This window comes from Salvelinus fontinalis, chromosome 6 (assembly GCF_029448725.1).
Source record: "Salvelinus fontinalis isolate EN_2023a chromosome 6, ASM2944872v1, whole genome shotgun sequence".
Taxonomy (NCBI): Eukaryota; Metazoa; Chordata; class Actinopteri; order Salmoniformes; family Salmonidae; genus Salvelinus; species Salvelinus fontinalis.
Window position 1 is genome coordinate 10266804 of NC_074670.1, and position 21463 is coordinate 10288266.

At 45.9% G+C, this 21463-nt stretch overlaps 1 protein-coding gene across 1 annotated transcript in view; it reads left to right on the forward strand.

Annotated features, from left to right (window-relative positions):
• Positions 1 to 1233: 1233 nt before the first annotated feature.
• The window catches only part of nek11 (NIMA-related kinase 11), a gene marked incomplete at its 5' end in the record, with an annotated part of 61553 nt that continues 41323 nt past the window's right edge, over positions 1234 to 21463 (forward strand). Inside the window, 6 exons of the mRNA XM_055924502.1 lie at positions 1234 to 1391; positions 1796 to 1874; positions 5385 to 5470; positions 10237 to 10356; positions 14541 to 14634; positions 15469 to 15598. Of these exons, the coding sequence (XP_055780477.1) occupies positions 1234 to 1391; positions 1796 to 1874; positions 5385 to 5470; positions 10237 to 10356; positions 14541 to 14634; positions 15469 to 15598 (667 nt within the window). The remainder of the gene's footprint in view (positions 1392 to 1795; positions 1875 to 5384; positions 5471 to 10236; positions 10357 to 14540; positions 14635 to 15468; positions 15599 to 21463) is intronic.

Consider the following 21463-nt stretch of genomic DNA (forward strand, 5'->3'; position numbering starts at 1 on the left):
GAGGGCTCACTGTAGGTAATAAGTAAAGACAGGAAGTGGTCACCTCACGCCTCACCGCTCTACTGTACCACGCACGGCCCGTTTAGCTGATCTCACAGGAGGAGAGGGCTCACTGTAGGTAATAAGTAAAGACAGGAAGTGGCAGATGGACTTTAAGGTTTAGAAAGAGTACGAGGATTAGAGCAACAAGTAGAGTCACAACTCTGTTAGGTCACAATGAGACATTGACTGGTGATTGATGTTTGAAATCCCTGTAATACATGGTAGTCCACTCCTCTTCCCAATCCCTTCTTCTTATTTTATATCAAATAATACAATTATTACTTGATATAAAAACAATGGAACATTTGATATGGAAAATAAGATGGAGGCTTCCAGGGAAATGTAGATGATATTGTTTGTTTATCCTCCATTATATTATCTGGATACGTTCATATTCATTGTAGAATCACTCTGTCCATTTGTATTACTTGCATTGTTGTTCTGGTGTACTGCGTGGCAGGATGCAATAAAACAAGAGATTAAGAGAGAGTGATATTAAAGACAAAGAGGTGGATGATTGACAAATAATACCTTTAACTCTCTAACTTCCATCTGCTTCCTGTCATCGTTTGGTTATCTCTCTATTCCATCAAGAGTAATAACGGGAGCTAATATATTCATTCACATATGTCTGGCGGGCATTTATTATTCTCCCATCTAATCTGTTTATTCATGGCCACTTTCCTTTGATGCCAAACAACCTGCAGGAGAAGGGAGTTTTATTCCACCTCAGTATAAGATGTGTACAGTTCCATTACCAGATATGTTCATGTTCTCACTTCTTACTGATCTGTTTAGAGTCCATGTGGGGTATTAGTCATATTGGAAATATGAGACGACATTGATTTATCGATTCAATTCCACAGTAGATCAGAGTGTCAGGTCGCACACCCCTTCCAAGTGCAGTAATGAATATGGAATGGAATGACAGTTTTGATACAGTAGGTGACCTTATCACTGCTCAGATGGATGGGGACCTCAAAGGTTATCTCAACTGGCACCGACTGTTCCGTACGACTGGACTTCAGGTCAGGACCAGAGGATCCTGGTGCAGATGTATCCTTAACCAATGCAGGTGTACCCAGAGGTGTTGATGATATCACTACCATTGCAAACTGTGTGTGTGTGTGTGTGTGTGTGTGTGTGTGTGTGTGTGCGTGTGTGTGTGTGTGTGTTGGCTGATTGTGTGTGTGTTTCAGGGCTCTAGGCTGTATCCTGTATGAGATGTGTTGCCTGTCACACGCCTTTGAAGGACACAACTTCTTGTCAGTTGTGATGAAGATAGTGGAGGGAGAAACCCCCAGACTGACAGCCAGTTACTCTCTGGAGCTCAACACACTCATGCAAAGGTGAGAAGGCATTAGCTGGAGAATGTAAGGGTCAACTCAGTTACACATAGGTCAGAGTTCAACCCTCTCACATTGTGCTTCAAAGTGTACAAAAGGATAATACAGGATAAAGAGTCTCTTACCCTCCTTCAAACCCTAACGCTTAACTTAGCTGCAAACCCTAACGCTTAACTTAGCTTCAAACCCTAACCCTTAACTTAGCTTCAAACCCTAACCCTTAACTTAGCTACAAACCCTAACCCTTAACTTAGCTTCAAACCCTAACCCTTAACTTAGCTACAAACCCTAACCCTTAACTTAGCTTCAAACCCTAACCCTTAACTTAGCTTCAAACCCTAACCCTTAACTTAGCTACAAACCCTAACCCTTAACTTATCCAGAACCATGTGCTATCTCTCTTTTAGGATGCTGAAGAAAACCCCGTCATCCAGGCTCTCTGCTGCAGAAGCTCTGAAAACTAAATTCATTGAGGACAGTATGCAGGTTAGACCTATCCTGGAAACATAACATATATCACAGCAATATAAATACTTCCTAAGGCTGATTGATTGGTTGATTGATTGGGGTGGCTCCAAAGGTCAAATGGGCCAGAATCCCAGACTAATCAAACCTACTGGCTGGTTGGATTTACTCAATGCTAAATTGACTTCCTGTCATAGTTCACTTTTTTCCACAGCACATGTTCTGTGTTCATAACCTTTTCTACCATGACAGGTTAGAAAGTCAGTATTTCATCTGTCGTCCACATTCTTATTGACAATTCACACACACACACACACACACACACACACACACACACACACACACACACACACACACACACACACACACACACACACACACACACACACACACACACACACACACACACTTACACACACACTCAGACAGGAATATGAAGCTCACTGAAACGTAAAGCCAGCTAAGCTCAAGTGAGATGTCAAATAATGTACTGTGTCTGACAAGCATGTACAGTGCCTTCGGAAAGTATTCAGACTCCTTGACTTTTTCCACATTTTGTTAGGTTACAGCCTTATTCTAAAATTGATTACATTATTCATTTTTCCCCCTCATCAATCTACACACAATACCCCATAATGACAAAGCAAAAATAGGTTTTTAGACATTTTTGCAAATTTATAAAAAAAAAAAAAAATGGAAATATCACATTTACATAAGTATTCAGACCTTTTACTCAGTACTTTGTTGAAGCACCTTTGGCAGTGATTACAGCCTCGAGTCGTCTTGGGTATGACACTACAAGCTTGGCACACCTGTATATGGGGAGTTTCTCTTATTCCTCTCTGCAGATCCTCTCAAGCTCTGTCAGGTTGGATGGGGAACGTTGCTGCACAGCTATTTTCAGGTCTCTCCAGAGATGTTTGATCGGGTTCAAGTCCGGCCTCTGGCTGGGCCACTCAAGGACATTCAGAGACAAGTCCTGAACCCACTCCTGTGTTGTCTTGGCTGTGTGCTTAGGGTCGTTATCCTGTTGGGAAGTGAACTTTCTCCCCGGTCTGAGGTCCTGAGTGCTCTGGAACAGGTTTTCATCAAGGATCTCTCTGTATTTTTCACATTTAATTTCTGCCTCGATCTTGACTAGTCTCCCAGTCCTTGCCGCTGAAAAACATCCCCACTGCATGATGCTGCCACCATCATGCTTCACCGTAGGGATGGTGCCAGGTTTCCTCCAGACGTGATACTTGGTATTCATGGTCTGAGAGTCTTTAGGTGCCTTTTGTTAAACTCTAAGCGGCTGTCATGTGCCTTTTACTGAGGTGTGGCTTTCGTTTGGCCACTCTACCATAAAGGCCTGATTGGTGGAGTGCTGCAGAAATGGTTGTACTTCTGGAAGGTTCTCCCATCTCCACAAAGGAACTCTAGAGCTCTGTCCGAGTGACCATTGGGTTCTTGGTCACCTCCCTGACCAAGGCCTTTCTTCCCCGATTGTTCTTGGGGACCTTCAATGCTGCAGAGATTTTTTGGGACTCTTCCCTAGATCTGTGCCTCGACACAATCCTGTCTTGGAGCTCTATGGACAATTCCTTCGACCTCATGGCTTGGTTTTTGCTCTGACATACACTGTCAACTGTGGAACCTTATATAGACAGGTTTAAGCCTTTCCAAATCATGTCCGATCAATTGAATTTCACCAATGCGGACTCCAATCAAGTTATAGAAACATCTCAAGGATGATCAATGGACACAGGATGCACCTGAGCTCAATTTCAATTCTCATAGCAAAGGGTCTGAATAATTATGTAAATAAGCTATTTCTGTTTTAGTTTTTTTCCATTATGGAGTATTGTGTGTAGATTGCTGAAGTTGTTTTTTTAAAATCCATTTTAGAATAAGGCTGTAACGTAACAAAATGTGTAAAAAGTCAAGTGGTCTGAACACTTTTCGAGGGCACCGTATGTAAATGTACACATGACATGGATACACATCTGGTGGTCTGTGTTTAGTTTCTGCCTTGTGCAGTATGGTAACCTGACTGTACATGATGTATTCTGTTGAGCTTTCTTTCTGTCACCACTGCATTTTATCTATTGCATTTCTCTCTAGCACCTATGGCTGAATGCACATGTAAAGTATATGTATAAGTATGTGGCTATCCCCTTTTATGTCTGTATGCTAGCCTGACACTGTTGTGTCTCCTCCTCAGTAAACATGGTAATTGGTGGTGCCTGGCTGTTCTGTGTTGACATAAAACACAGTGGTTCTTTGATGTCTCTTGTTTTATCTCCTCCTCCTCCATATCTTCTCCATCTCTCCCTCCAGCTCCTCCATCTCTCCCTCCTCCATATCTCCTCCATCTCTCCTCCTCCATCTCTCCCTCCTCCATATCTCCTCCATCTCTCCCTCCATCTCTCCCTCCTGCTCCTCCATCTCTCCCTCCTCCATATCTCCTCCATCTCTCCTCCTCCATCTCTCCCTCCATCTCTCCCTCCTCCATATCTCCTCCATCTCTCCCTCCTCCATATCTCCTCCATCTCTCCCTCCTCCATCTCTCCTCCTCCATCTCTAACCCCTCCTCCATCTCTCCCTCCATCTCTCCTCCTCCATATCTCCTCCCTCCTCCTCTTCCTTCTCCTCCTCCTCCATCTCTCCCTCTTCCATCTCTCCCTCCTCCATCTCTCCTCATCTGTCTCTCCCCCTCCTCCTCCTCCTCATCTCTCTTCCTCCATCTCTCCTCCATCTCTCCTCTCTCCTCCTCTTCCTCCTCCTCCTCCATCTCTCTTCCCTCCTCCTCTTCCTCCTCCATCTCTCCTCCCTCCTCCTCTATTTCTCCTCCTCCATCTCTCCCTCTGCTTCCTCCATCTCTCCCCCCTACTCCATCTCTCCACCTCCATCTCTCCTCCCTCCTTCTCTCCCTCCTCCATCTCTCCTCCTCTTCTCTCCCCCTACTCCATCTCTCCCCTCCTCCTCCCCTTCTCCTCCTCATCCATCTCTCCCTCTATTTGTATTCAGGGTGTGGCGTGACTGGTGTTATTTGTCCATGACAAGTTTCTTCTATTGTCATGTGAATACCCTCCCTCCCTCCCTCCCTCCCTCCCTCCCTCCATGTACCTCTTTTCTCTTGTTGACAGATTTAAGTGAGAGAATGAGGGACATAGAGATAGGGCACCACCCTATATTATGCCGAAAGCACAGAGTTTCTAAAGAGAAAGAGAGGAAGAGGGAGAAAGAGAGAGGGAAAGAGAGGAAGAGAGAGGGAAAGACAGGAAGTGAGAGGGAACGAGAGGAAGAGAGAGGGAAAGAGAGGAAGAGAGAGGGAAAGAGTGGAAGAGAGAGAGAGAGAGCGAGAGAGAGAGAGAGAGAGAGAGGTAAACATATCAATGATGGTGAAGACAGGGATATACTAGTCTGTTAGTAATAAAGCAATAATATTGATAATGTTAACCTTTATCTCGCTCTTTCTTTTCTCTCTCTTTTATTCTCGCTCTCTTTCCCCCTCCCTTTCTTTTTCTCTGTCTCACTCACTCTCTACAGATCTTAAAACACAAGTTCTGTAGTCTGACACTGAGAGACAAGACATCGGCGGGAGAAAGAGACGCAGCACAGATATTGAAAGCGGTGTAAGGACATGCTCTATATTCTGTATGGTTTGTCTGTGGTTTGGGTTATTAAGAAGGAAGAGGGAGAACTAAAACCACTATCATCCTCAGACAAGAAGAATGAACACTGGATCCTCAGTTTAGAGCTACGTGGCTGCAGTTACACACCAGTATCATCCTCAGACAAGAAGAATGAACACTGGATCCTCAGTTTAGAGCTACGTGGCTGCAGTTACACACCAGTATCATCCTCAGACAAGAAGAATGAACACTGGATCCTCAGTTTAGAGCTACGTGGCTGCAGTTACACACCAGTATCATCCTCAGACAAGAAGAATGAACACTGGATCCTCAGTTTAGAGCTACGTGGCTGCAGTTACACACCAGTATCATCCTCAGACAAGAAGAATGAACACTGGATCCTCAGTTTAGAGCTACGTGGCTGCAGTTACACACCAGTATCATCCTCAGACAAGAAGAATGAACACTGGATCCTCAGTTTAGAGCTACGTGGCTGCAGTTACACACCAGTATCATCCTCAGACAAGAAGAATGAACACTGGATCCTCAGTTTAGAGCTACGTGGCTGCAGTTACACACCAGTATCATCCTCAGACATGAAGAATGAACACTGGATCCTCAGTTTAGAGCTACGTGGCTGCAGTTACACACCAGTATCATCCTCAGACAAGAAGAATGAACACTGGATCCTCAGTTTAGAGCTACGTGGCTGCAGTTACACACCAGTATCATCCTCAGACAAGAAGAATGAACACTGGATCCTCAGTTTAGAGCTACGTGGCTGCAGTTACACACCAGTATCATCCTCAGACAAGAAGAATGAACACTGGATCCTCAGTTTAGAGCTACGTGGCTGCAGTTACACACCAGTATCATCCTCAGACAAGAAGAATGAACACTGGATCCTCAGTTTAGAGCTACGTGGCTGCAGTTACACACCAGTATCATCCTCAGACAAGAAGAATGAACACTGGATCCTCAGTTTAGAGCTACGTGGCTGCAGTTACACACCAGTATCATCCTCAGACATGAAGAATGAACACTGGATCCTCAGTTTAGAGCTACGTGGCTGCAGTTACACACCAGTATCATCCTCAGACATGAAGAATGAACACTGGATCCTCAGTTTAGAGCTACGTGGCTGCAGTTACACACCAGTATCATCCTCAGACATGAAGAATGAACACTGGATCCTCAGTTTAGAGCTACGTGGCTGCAGTTACACACCAGTATCATCCTCAGACATGAAGAATGAACACTGGATCCTCAGTTTAGAGCTACGTGGCTGCAGTTACACACCAGTATCATCCTCAGACATGAAGAATGAACACTGGATCCTCAGTTTAGAGCTACGTGGCTGCAGTTACACACCAGTATCATCCTCAGACATGAAGAATGAACACTGGATCCTCAGTTTAGAGCTACGTGGCTGCAGTTACACACCAGTATCATCCTCAGACATGAAGAATGAACACTGGATCCTCAGTTTAGAGCTACGTGGCTGCAGTTACACACCAGTATCATCCTCAGACATGAAGAATGAACACTGGATCCTCAGTTTAGAGCTACGTGGCTGCAGTTACACACCAGTATCATCCTCAGACATGAAGAATGAACACTGGATCCTCAGTTTAGAGCTACGTGGCTGCAGTTACACACCAGTATCATCCTCAGACATGAAGAATGAACACTGGATCCTCAGTTTAGAGCTACGTGGCTGCAGTTACACACCAGTATCATCCTCAGACATGAAGAATGAACACTGGATCCTCAGTTTAGAGCTACGTGGCTGCAGTTACACACCAGTATCATCCTCAGACATGAAGAATGAACACTGGATCCTCAGTTTAGAGCTACGTGGCTGCAGTTACACACCAGTATCATCCTCAGACATGAAGAATGAACACTGGATCCTCAGTTTAGAGCTACGTGGCTGCAGTTACACACCAGTATCATCCTCAGACATGAAGAATGAACACTGGATCCTCAGTTTAGAGCTACGTGGCTGCAGTTACACACCAGTATCATCCTCAGACATGAAGAATGAACACTGGATCCTCAGTTTAGAGCTACGTGGCTGCAGTTACACACCAGTATCATCCTCAGACATGAAGAATGAACACTGGATCCTCAGTTTAGAGCTACGTGGCTGCAGTTACACACCAGTATCATCCTCAGACATGAAGAATGAACACTGGATCCTCAGTTTAGAGCTACGTGGCTGCAGTTACACACCAGTATCATCCTCAGACATGAAGAATGAACACTGGATCCTCAGTTTAGAGCTACGTGGCTGCAGTTACACACCAGTATCATCCTCAGACATGAAGAATGAACACTGGATCCTCAGTTTAGAGCTACGTGGCTGCAGTTACACACCAGTATCATCCTCAGACATGAAGAATGAACACTGGATCCTCAGTTTAGAGCTACGTGGCTGCAGTTACACACCAGTATCATCCTCAGACATGAAGAATGAACACTGGCTCCTTAGCTTAGCGCAATGTGGCTGCATCAGGACAGAGGGATTTTTAAGCATTTACCCAAACACACACTAATATTGCCATACTCTGTCCCTCTCCATAACCCCCCCTCTCTCACTCTCTGTCTGTGCTCTCTCTCTCTCAATCTCCCTCTCTCTTTCTCTCTCACTTCCCCTCTCTCTCTCGCTCTCTCTCACTCTCTCTGTCCTCTCTCCTCTCTCTCTCTCAATCTCCCTCTCTCTCTCTCACTTCCTCACACTCACATTTTCTCACTCACTCAGACATGGAAGCACAGTTAGTAGCAGCTGTCTCTTAAACAAACCAGACCGTTACTGATTGAAACTGGCACCAATCAGGGAAGGTGCCTGTCTTCATTAGCTTAGCTGGCCAATATGTCAGAGTAGCCAGGTGTAAAATGCTGCAGAGAAAGACCAGATTAGGTCTAGGTCTTAGCAATAGCCACACCCATCTCTTTAGGATTGACACGATCATGTAATTTGTTGCCTGGCAGACTGCATCTGTAATGACTTGCCAAGGTGCCTTGGTAGAATGTGGACATTGAGCTAGGTTTAGGGTTGGGTCTAAGGTTAGGGTTGAACCAGGATGTGGACATGGAGCTAGGTTTAGGGTTGGGTCTAAGGTTAGGGTTGAACCAGGATGTGGACATGGAGCTAGGTTTAGGGTTGGGTCTAAGGTTAGTGTTGAACCAGGATGTGGACATGGAGCTAGGTTTAGGGTTGGGTCTAAGGTTAGGGTTGAACCAGGATGTGGACATGAAGCTAGGTTTAGGGTTGGGTCTAAGGTTAGGGTTGAACCAGGATGTGGACATGGAGCTAGGTTTAGGGTTGGGTCTAAGGTTAGTGTTGAACCAGGATGTGGACATGGAGCTAGGTTTAGGGTTGGGTCTAAGGTTAGTGTTGAACCAGGATGTGGACATGGAGCTAGGTTTAGGGTTGGGTCTAAGGTTAGTGTTGAACCAGGATGTGGACATGGAGCTAGGTTTAGGGTTAGGTCTAAGGTTAGGGTTGAACCAGGATGTGGACATGGAGCTAGGTTTAGGGTTGGGTCTAAGGTTAGGGTTGAACCAGGATGTGGACATGAAGCTAGGTTTAGGGTTGGGTCTAAGGTTAGGGTTGAACCAGGATGTGGACATGGAGCTAGGTTTAAGGTTGGGTCTAAGGTTAGGGTTGAACCAGGATGTGGACATGGAGCTAGGTTTAGGGTTGGGTCTAAGGTTAGGGTTGAACCAGGATGTGGACATGGAGCTAGGTTTAGAGTTGGGTCTAAGGTTAGGGTTGAACCAAGATGTGGACATGAAGCTTGGGTTGTTTTTATTTTTTTATTTAACCTTTATTTAACTAGGAAAGTCAGTTCAGAACAAATTCTTATTTACAATGACGGCCTACCCTGGCCAAATCCTCACCCGGACGACGCTGGTCCAGTTGTGCGCCGCCCTATGGGACTCCCAATCACGGCCGGTTGTGATACAGCCTGGAATCAAACCAGGGTCTGTAGTGATGCCTCTAGCACTGAGATTCAGTGCCTTAGACCGCTGCGCCACTCGAGAGCCCCGGGTTAGGGTTGAGCTGATATGCGGACATGAAGCTAGGGTTAGGGTTCAAATCAAATCAAATGCTTACTTACACGCAACAATGCATTTTTTTGACTAAAGAAGAAGAACAAAGTAACACAATAAAATAACAATAACGAGGCTATATACAGGGGGTACCGGTACCGAGTCAATGTGCAGGGGTACAGGTTAGCCGAGGTAAATCGAGGTAATATGAGGCTAGGGTTGAACTGGGATGTGGACATGAAACTACGTTGAGGGTTAGGCTTTCGGTTAGGTTTAAGGTTAGGGTTTAAGTTATGGTTAGAGGACAGTGGGAGACATATCTGAATCAGGGTCTCCAATTGATATTCCTCTTGATTAGATCGTCTCTTTCATATGTATATTGTTTATGTCTGATTACTGCCCATCTCACTCTAAATGACCTTGTTACATACATTACATGTTGAAAGAAGTATTTACATTCACATAGGAAGTGACCTACAAAAGGTAAATGCTAGAATTCAATCAAATCCACCACACTGAGGTGTTTACAGTGCACAGTATCTCTTTTTGCCATGGTAAATTCAAAATCCCATTAAAGCAGCAAGTGTTTTTAACAGTGCAGAGGTAATTGTGTGTAGGAGTATCTGACCTCTGACCTATCTTACTCGCCAACACTCCAGCCCTCCCAACCTCTGACCGTTGCCATTTGACCTTTGCCCTTTGAACAGGCAGAGAAAGGTGCACCTTCAGACACTGAGGGAGAAGTCAGAGCTAGACATAATGACCCCCAGGGAGAGAATGAGGCTGAGGAAGCTGCAGGCTGCTGACGACAAGGCCAGGAGGCTTAGGTAGGACACGCGCCCCCCCCCCCCCCCCCCCCCCCCCCCCCCACAGTTATTCGGTCCATGACCAGTATAGAGCCTGTGAGGTCCCGTTGGGATTCTTCTGGGGCTGATGCATGGCTGGGTTCCCTTTGAAGATGAAGAGAGATTTGTGTAAATGCATTCTCCCCTGCCCTAGTTTCCTTGGGCTGAACTGTGTTGGAGACCTGTCTACGGGGAACGGTACTGAGAGCGTCAGAGGGGTGTTGGATGGGAAGGACAACAGGCCAGGCAACAGGGCTATTGATGTGCTCTATGGAGTTCCAACTTTTAGCAGGACGCTGATAGTATACAAGCCATGACCTTCTCTCTCTCCTCCTCTCCTCTCTCCCTTCCCTCTCTCTCCCTCTTCTGGCTCTCTCTCCCTCTCTCTCTCCCTCTCTCTCTCTCACTTTCTCTCTCTCTCTCTCTCCCCCTCTCTCTCTCTCTCTCTCTCTCTCTCTCTCTCTCTCTCTCTCTCTCTCTCTCTCTCTGTGGGTCTCTATCTACCTGTTTTGTTTCTTTCTCTCTCATTTTCTCTTTCTCTCTATCTCTGTCCTTCCTCCTCTCTCTCCCTCTTTCCCTCTCTTTCCCCCACTCTGTTGTTTCTGGTTGATAACTACAGTGTTCTGACCTCCTCGTCTTAATGATCAACATAACCCACTGCCATCTCACTTTTATACTGTGTTGCATCATTCATCTACAGCACATATGTCAGAGTCAAGGCCCGCGGGCCACATCCGGCCCGCGAGAAGGTTTTTTACGGCCCCTGGGATGATCTTGATTTATTATTAGAACCGGCCCGCAGACCGCAGCAAGCCGGCAGCCCGCAGATCTTTTACACGCACCAATACTACATTTCCCACAATGCAACGGTGACGCACCGAGCAGTAGGCTGCTTCATTTCAATATTTATTGGCACAGCAGTCGTCAGCATCACAGTAAAATTAACTTTCAGATACCCATCAAAAATGGCAAAACGGAAGGTGGACACTGAGAACCGGGGGTTTCAAACAAGGTGGGAGTCGGAGTATATGTTCACGGAGGTAGCTGGAAAACCTGTGTGTCTTCTGTGTGGAGAAAGTGTGGCGGTACTGAAAGAGTATAATCTGAGACGACATTATGAAACGAAACACGCGGACAAAAACAAGAATATGGACATGGAACAAAGGCTACAAAAGGCAGAGGAATTAAAACGAGGCCTCAAATCTCGACAGGCTCTGTTCAAAAAAGCCAAATCACAAGGCCAGGCTGCTGTCAAGGCCAGTTTTATTTTGGCAGAAGAGATCGCTAAATCAGCCCGGCCATTTACGGAGGGGGATTTCATCAAAAACTGCATGATTAAAGTTTGTGACGAAGTTTGCCCAGAAAAAAGGCAACTCTTTTTAAATGTGAGTCTGAGCAGAAACACCATTGCCGAGAGAGTAGACCAGTTGTCCATCAATCTAAAAGAGCAGCTTGTGAAAAAGGGAAAAGATTTCATTGCATATTCCTTGGCTGTGGATGAGAGCACCGACATTTCTGACATTGCCCAGTTGTCAATTTTCATCCGCGGAGTGGACTCCAGCCTAAGCGTGACAGAGGAGTTTTTGGCTTTACGTCCTATGCATGGCACAACTACGGGGCATGATTTGTATGAAGAGGTGTCAAGATGTGTAAATGAGATGGAGCTGCCTTGGGAAAAACTCGTGGGTTTGACAACCGACGGAGCACCTGCGATGTGTGGACACAGGAGCGGACTGGTGGCGAAGATACGGGAAAAGATGCAAGAGGAAAACGCGACAGGTGAGCTGACAGCTTATCATTGTATCATACACCAGGAAGCGTTGTGCGGTAAAGCCTTGAAAATGGAGCATGTAATGAGCATCATCACGCGCACAGTTAACTTTATCAGAGCCAAAGGTTTGAATCACCGCCAGTTCAAGGCATTTCTGACGGAGTTAGAAACGGAGCATGGTGATTTGCCTTATCACACAGAGGTGCGATGGCTAAGCCAGGGAAAGGTGCTTCAAAGATGTTTCGAGCTTCGTGAGGAGATTTGTCTGTTCTTGGACAGCAAAGGGAAAGACACAACACAACTCCGAGACGAAATGTTTCTGTGTGAAATGGCTTTTCTGTGTGACATTACGAGTCATCTGAATGCAATGAACTTGCAGCTGCAGGGTCGGGATCATGTCATCTCTGATATGTACAGTACAGTGAAGGCATTTAAAACCAAACTGACTCTGTGGGAGACGCAGATGCGGAAAGAAAATTTGAGCCACTTTCCCAGCTGCCAGACCATGAAAGAGAAGCTCTCTACCAGTGCGTTCCCGAGCGCACAGTTGGCTGATAAAATAGGTATGCTTGCCGCTGACTTTCGACGCCGATTTGCTGACTTTGAAGCACAAAAAAGCAGGTTGGAACTGCTCGGTAACCCATTTGCTGTTGACGTGGAAAGCTCACCACCAAACCTCCAAATGGAGTTGATTGACCTCCAATGCAATGATGCACTGAGGGCAAAATATGCGGCAGTGGGTGCTGCGGAGTTCGCCCGTTTCCTCCCCGACACAATGCCCCAGCTGCGCATCCAGGCTGCTCAAACGTTGTCTATGTTTGGCAGCACATACCTGTGTGAACAACTGTTTTCTTTGATGAACCTGAACAAAACATCACACAGAAGTCGACTTACTGCTGAACACCTCCACTCAATTCTGAGGATTTCCTCAGCTCAGAGCCTTACCCCGAACATTGATGAACTTGTGGAAAAGATGGGACACCACCAAGTATCACCCTCAACCTCAAACAAGTGAACATTACTGTGCAATCACATATTTAGAGTTTTTACTCAGTTCAAGTTTAAAAGTTAAAGTTTAATATTTGTTTTCACTGCATGTTACTTCTCCTTAAACAAAGTGTTGTTTTTGATTAATAGATTTTTGCACTTTATTTTATTGTATTTCAATCCAATTATATTTTAAAAATATTTCAGTTGAGTGGATGATAGAAAATTGCTATTATTGTTTTTTTCTTTGAAGTAAATTTAGCCCACTTTTGCTAAAATAGAAAATATAGGCTACTGATGGTGCCTTGAATACCGGTTTCTTTCATTTAATGTTCATGTTATGGGGATTTTTATATAAAGGAAATTTGTCTTTTGTGTCTGTTGAAAATTAAAGATTACTGACAGAGCCATAAGAAAATATTGCTTTATTTATCTGATCATATTGGAATATATTTGTTAGGTTTTCAGTAGGTTCAATTAGGTTCACTAGACTATATGCGTCATTTAAATTTTTTTCAATGAACATTCGAACAGTCCGGCCCTCGGCTTGTAGCTAAATTTTTTATTTGGCCCTTCGTCCATTTGACTTTGACACCCCTGATCTACAGGTAACTGCCAAGATAAAGGAAACCCCAACATAGTGTCTTAATAGGGCGTTGGGCACCACGAGCCAGAACAGCTTCAATGCATCTTGGCATAGATTCTACAAGTGTCTGGAACTCTTGGAGGGATGCGACACCATTCCTCCATGAGAAATTCCATCATTTGGTGTTTTGTTGATGGTGGTGGAAAACGCTGTCTCAGGCTCCGCTCCAGAATCTCCCATAAGTGTTCAATTGGGTTGAGATCTGGTGACTGAGACGGCCATGGCATATGGCTTACATCATTTTCATGCTCATCAAATCATTTAGTGACCACTTGTGTCTTATGGATGGGGGCATTGTCATCCTATGGGGGAATAGCCATGGTAGACAAAATAATTTTTTATACATGACCCTACGGATGTTTAACTTAGGAACCACACCTGTTTGGAAGCACCTGCTTTCATTATACTTTGTATCCCTCATGATCTCAAGTGTTTCCATTATTTTGGCAGTTACCTGTATATTAAGATATAAGGCACAGGGGGTGTGGTATATATGGCCAATATACCACGGCTAAGGGCTGTTCTTACGCGGGACGCAACGCGGAGTGCCTGGATACAGCCTTTAGCCGTGGTATATTGGCCATATACCACAAACCCCCGACGTGCCTTATTGCCATTATAAACTGGTTACCAACGTAATTAGAGCAGTAAAAATAAATGTTTTGTCATACCCGTGGTATACAATCTGATATACCACAGCTGTCAGACAATCAGCATTCAGGGCTTGAACCAGCCAGTTTATAATATAATGTAACACTACAGGAGACTTGCTGAGGAGAAATACCAGGAAAACCACTTCCGAATGCAGGAGCTGAGGAGCCGCCATTTCGAGAAAGTCAGTTTGGACGTCTTGAATGTAAGAGAGACACAATTCTAAAAGTTGAATCAAAAGCTCTCTTAGGTGGGCCTCCCGGGTGGCGCAGTGGTCTAGGGCACTGCATCGCAGTGCTAACTGCGCCACCAGAGTCTCTGGGTTCGCCCCCAGGCTCTGTCGCAGCCGGCCACGACCGGGAGGTCCGTGGGGCGACGCACAATTGGGCTAGCGTCGTCCGGGTTAGGGAGGGTTTGGCCGGTAGGGATTTCCTTGTCTCATCGCGCTCCAGCGACTCCTGTGGCGGGCTGGGCGCAGTGCGCGCTAACCAAGGGGGCCAGGTGCACGGTGTTTCCTCCGACACATTGGTGCGGCTGGCTTCCGGGTTGGAGGCGCGCTGTGTTAAAGAAGCATTGCGGCTTGGTTGGGTTGTGCCTCGGAGGACGCATGGCTTTCGACCTTCGTCTCTCCCGAGCCCGTACGGGAGTTGTAGCGATGAGACAAGATAGTAATTACTAGCGATTGGATACCACGAAAATTGGGGAGAAAAGGGGTTACATTTTTTTTTTTTTTAAACTCTCTTATGAAATAATGCATATAATTGGATGAAAAATGTTTCGTTTTTACCCTCTACGACTTTAATTACTTGAATTAACAAATTGTTTAAGTGCAATTAGTAGCCGGTTCTTTGGCCTGAGTTAAATTAAACTCTAAGGGTTCCTTCTCCGTGAACCTTGTTTGGTATTCCCTTATGGTCTCATTAGCCAATTACTCGCTTCATAATTGAAACTCAACCTAAAAAAACATTTGTCTTGTTAAAAAATTAAATAGATACTTATGACTAATTGAATTAAAAACTCCATCACTTCCACCCAATAGGAGAGTGCAGGAGATGCAGTCCACCAGACTGCACCAATCACAGCTGAGGACTACCGGTCACTGGGTTGCTCACAACCAATGGGAAGGCAGCAGCAGGACAAGATGCGAATGTCTGAGCCAGTGGGGCGTGGTGAGTATACTTTCTTCTTGTACCTTTTATTTCTGTTAACGATGACCTACTATAGGATCATGTTGTTATGCAATAAATATTGGTTGGCCTGCAGTACATCTTGGTTAGCCTGCAGTACGTCTTGGTTGGCCTGCAGTACGTCTTGGTTGGCCTGCAGTACATCTTGTTTGGCCTGCAGTACATCTTGGTTAGCCTGCAGTACGTCTTGGTTAGCCTGCAGTACATCTTGGTTGGCCTGCAGTACATCTTGGTTAGCCTGCAGTACATCTTGGTTAGCCTGCAGTACATCTTGGTTAGCCTGCAGTACATCTTGGTTAGCCTGCAGTACATCTTGTTTGGCCTGCAGTACATCTTGGTTGGTCTGTAGTACATTTGGTTAGCCTGCAGTACATCTTGGTTAGCCTGCAGTACATCTTGGTTAGCCTGCAGTACATCTTGGTTAGCCTGCAGTACATCTTGGTTAGCCTGCAGTACATCTTGTTTGGCCTGCAGTACATCTTGGTTGGTCTGTAGTACATTTGGTTAGCCTGCAGTACATCTTGGTTAGCCTGCAGTACATCTTGGTTAGCCTGCAGTACATCTTGGTTAGCCTGCAGTACATCTTGGTTAGCCTGCAGTACATCTTGGTTGGCCTGCAGTACATCTTGGTTAGCCTGCAGTACATCTTGGTTAGCCTGCAGTACATCTTGGTTGGCCTGCAGTACATCTTGGTTAGCCTGCAGTACATCTTGGTTAGCCTGCAGTACATCTTGGTTGGCCTGCAGTACATCTTGGTTAGCCTGCAGTACATGGATGTCATAAGGTGAATGCACCAATTTGTAAGTCGCTCTGGATAAGAGCGTCTGCTAAATGACTTAAATGTAAAATGTAAAAATCTTGGTTAGCCTGCAGTACATCTTGGTTAGCCTGCAGTACATCTCCATGCCACTGTTTCGGTAAAAAGCTGAGGGATGGGGCTGGAGAAAAATAACCACTCTCAAATTCATAGACAGGGATATGGATGCAAGGACATCCATGATATCAAAATGATAGTTGTAACCATGTTTTGAGGCTATACAGTTTTGTTTATATTGACTTTGTTTACAAACATGGGAGTAAAACAAGCTTATATTTGGTGTTCTGATGGGGTACGACAGTTAAACTAAGATCATGATGCATTTCTAAGTTATATTCTTCAAGAATCAATGGATACCATTCATTTATAAAATGTACTGCATGTAGCAACTGCAGAAAAGTTTGTTGAAATGAAACCTTATGTAAACCCCGATGAAAATGTTTCTTTGGCAAATAAACATCTGTTCCCATTATCCAAGACCACCTTAAAATGTATTGTGTGCTTGAATCTTCGCCAGACGCTCAGGCACTTTGGAGGAATACACACACGCACGAGCGCACACACACACACACACACATGCACACGCACACGCACGCACACACACACACACACACACGCGCACGCACACACACACACACACACACACACACACACACACACACACACACACACACACACACACACACACACACACACACACACACACACACACACACACACACACACACACACACACACACACACACATATCTGTCCACACTGCCAATAGAAACATGCCATAATAAACAGTTAAACACCTTGTCTATAAACTGTGGGATCTAGGGAGGTTAGGAGATTATTGTCTGCTGTGCTCTGGGGACTGTTATTTAACCTGCGCCCAATCACACGCCCAATCAGGGCCGGCCCCGCACCCAATCACACACCCAATCAGGTCCGGCCCTTCACCCAAACCTCTCAGATCGGTGAAGACCAGAATGTAAGAATAAGAAAATAGGAGACTTCAACAACTGTTGTACTGTTGCAGCTGTAGTGCCCTTCAGGATTGGGGTCAGTTTAGTCTCGTGTTGATATACCTCCAAAATCACGCCATTGTCACGCCTCCCATTTTAGGGAAATGTCGACGAGGCCCGGGTAAGTTTGAACTCAAGTGTAGAAGTGGGCAAGTGATTTCAGTTGAAAATAATGTCTGCAATTCACGTTGGAATCCGTCATTAATTTAAATGACTGTTCAATATCCAATATTCCTTGGTGAAAAAGCAGTCGAATGTCCAAACCCATAGACCAACCCCCTGCTTAACACTCGCCCCACTTCCACTTCACTGTGGGACCCCCATGGTGGGAGATCCAGGGGGTCCCTCAGATCTCCAATGCCCCAGATTCCCTCATCTCGGCTGGGATCAGAGACACCGAGAGCCCCTGGTGGCATGAAACCTCTCCTACTCTGACAGACCAGCCATAAGGTAAAGCAGCCCAGGCAGTATCATCAAAGGCTGAGGAGCAGAGTGAACATGCTTCAAGGAGCACACATACACATCTCACACACACACACGGAGCACAGGACGAAAATAAGAAAGACAAGAGAAAAGTGCTTTGTTATTTTTACTAAACCACATTAAACGAAAAATCTCAATGGCCCATTGCCCCCTTTCCCCTTTCAACTGTAGACATGGTCTGACATTAAACATACCTCAAGCAGCCTCACTGGGGAATAAAGGCAAGTATTAGACAGAAATTAATTAGGAAATAAACATTGAATTATGCATGCCGATGACCTCCGTCCTTAGTATAAATAAACATACAGTATCACTGAGAGCCACAGGCAGTCCCAGATGCAACATGCTCACAGTGTCACGATCGTCTTGAGGATAATGAGTGGACCAAGGCGCAGCGTGTGAAAAATACATTCTCTTTTATTAGAGATGAGTGAAACACGAAACGAACACTTAAAACAAAACAACAAACGACCGTGAAGCTACAAACGTAAGTGCAATACAAAAGCTACAAACGTTCTACATAGACAATTACCCACAAACGCATAATGCCTATGGCTGCCTTAAATATGGCTCCCAATCAGAGACAAATGAAAGACAGCTGTCTCTGATTGAGAACCACTCAGGCAACCATAGACATACCTAGACACATTCACTAAACACAACCCCATACACTAAACCCAACACCCCCTTTACCATATAACCACCCAAGACGAGACAAAGACGAGACAAAACAAAGAATACTAAGGCCAGGGCGTGACAGTACCCCCCCCCCCCCCCCCCCCGAAGGTGCGGACTCCGGCCGCAAAACCTAACACAGAAGGAGAGGGTCCGGGGTGGGCCTTCCTATGGCGGCGGCTCGGGTGCGGGACGTGACCCCCACTCCACCATTGTCAATACCAGCTTTGGTGTCCCTGGAAGATCCTGGCTGGCTGGCGACTCTGGCAGATCCTGGCTGGCTGGCGACTCTGGCTGCTCATGGCTGGCTGGCGACTCTGGCTGCTCATGGCTGGCTGGCGACTCTGGCGGCTCATGACAGACGGGCGGCTTTGAAGGCTCAGTACAGACAGGCGGCTTTGAAGGCTCAGTACAGACGGGCGGCTTTGCAGGCTCAGTACAGACGGGCGGCTTTGAAGGTTCAGTACAGATGGGCAGTTCATGCGGCACTTGACAGACGGACAGCTCAGACGGCGTTGGGCAGACGGGCAGTTCAGGCGCCGCTGGGCAGACGGCAGACTCTGGCCGGCTGAGGCGCACTGTAGGCCTGGTGCGTGGCGCCGGAAATACCGGACCGTGCAGGCGTACTGGCTCCCTTGAGCACTGAGCCTGCCCAACCTTACCTGGTTGTATTCTCCCCGTAGCCCGACCAGTGCGGGGAGGTGGAATAACCCGCACTGGGCTGTGTAGGTGAACCGGGGACACCATGCGTAAGGCTGGTGTCATGTATGCCGGCCCGAGGAGACGCACTGGAGGCCAGATGCGTTGGGCCGGTTTCATGACATCCGGCTCAATACTCAATCTAGCCCTGCCAGTGCGGGGAGGTGGAATAACCCGCACCGGGCTATGCACACGTACAGGAGACACCGTGCGCTCTACCACATAACACGGTGTCTGCCCGTACTTTTGCGCTCCACGGTAAGCTCGGGGAGTTGGCGCAGGTCTCCTACCTGACTTCGCCACACTCCCTTGTAGTCCCCCCCCCCCCCAAGACATTTTTGGGTTTGACTCTCGGGCTTCCAGCCTTGCTTCCGTGCTGCCTCCTCATATCGCCTCCTCTCGGCTTTAGCTGCCTCCAGCTCTTCACGAGGGAGGCGATATTCTCCCGGTTGAGCCCAAGGTCCCTTACCTTCCAGTATCTCCTCCCAAGTCCAAGAATCCTTTATGCGCTGCTCCTGCTGCTGCTTAACACGCTGCTTGGTCCCGTTACGGTGGGTAATTCTGTCACGATCGTCTTGAGGATAATGAGTGGACCAAGGCGCAACGTGTGAAAAATACATTCTCTTTTATTAGAGATGAGTGAAACACGAAACGAACACTTAAAACAAAACTAAACAAAACAACAAATGACCGTGAAGCTACAAACGTAAGTGCAATACAAAAGCTACAAACGTTCTACATAGACAATTACCCACAAACGCATAACGCCTATGGCTGCCTTAAATATGGCTCCCAATCAGAGACAAATGAAAGACAGCTGTCTCTGATTGAGAACCACTCAGGCAACCATAGACATACCTAGACACATTCACTAAACACAACCCCATACACTAAACCCAACACCCCCTTTACCATATAACCACCCAAGACGAGACAAAACACAAACATTCCCCATGTCACACCCTGATCTAACTAAAACAAATAAAGAAAACAAAGAATACTAAGGCCAGGGCGTGACACACAGGTTTCAACACAGTGTAGTAGGATATAGGGGTGAAAGAAGATTATATTATCTGAGTTTGAGGTCAGATGACAGAGGTCTCTCTCTCTCTCTCTCTCTCTCTCTCTCTCTCTCTCTCTCTCTCTCTCTCTCTGACAGTCCCAATATGCCCAGTGAAGCACTTTTTCAAAGTCTCAGAACTCTTTGCAGTCGGTCTCAGAGAGTTGCAGAGTCTGTTGGACAGGGAGGGAGGATAGATTGACTGATGGGAGTACCTGGCCCTCTGTAACCTTGGCTGTGGTACTGCTGGTGCAGGAGGCCAAGATGAATGATACCTGGGGCAGCGGAGGGCACATGAATGAAACATTCTGGATTACAAAAACTGTTAGAGCTTGTTTGCATAAACGATTATTCTGGTCTGGTATTAACATTGCTAATTAAAATCAATGAAGCACTGAATCAGGTGAGATGGGACAGAAACCACTGACAGAAATCGCCATCAGGTTATCAGCACCAGACAGACAGGGTGTGTGTGTGTTTGTGTACAGTTGTGTGCCATTCTCTGTCGTGGAGAGTCTGCCGGCTGGTTGGACTGTGGGATGCCTGGTCATAGGTCACTGATCTGATCTGCTTCGGGCTTTGTTGGACTCACTCTAAGAAAGCCACAAAAGGGAAGGCTTTTAGGAGGCTTATAGTTTGTGGGATGTAATCAGGGTATTATGTTGTATTAGTGTACTGTAGTTGTATGACTTGACTGAGACATTATTTACCTGGTTCCTTTATGATACTTTGGTCAATTTTTAGAGACCGCTTGTTTTTTTCTCCTTTTCACTCTTTATCTCCATTTCATTCCTGTCTCTTTATCTCCATTTCATTCCTGTCTCTTTATCTCCATTTCATTCCTGTCTCTTTATCTCCATTTCATTCCTGTCTTTTTATCTCCATTTCATTCCTGTCTCTTTATCTCCATTTCATTCCTGTCTCTTTATCTCCATTTCATTCCTGTCTCCTTATCTCCATTTCATTCCTGTCTCTTTATCTCCATTTCATTCCTGTCTCCTTATCTCCATTTCATTCCTGTCTCTTTATCTCCATTTCATTCCTGTCTCTTTATCTCCATTTCATTCCTGTCTCTTTATCTCCATTTCATTCCTGTCTCTTTA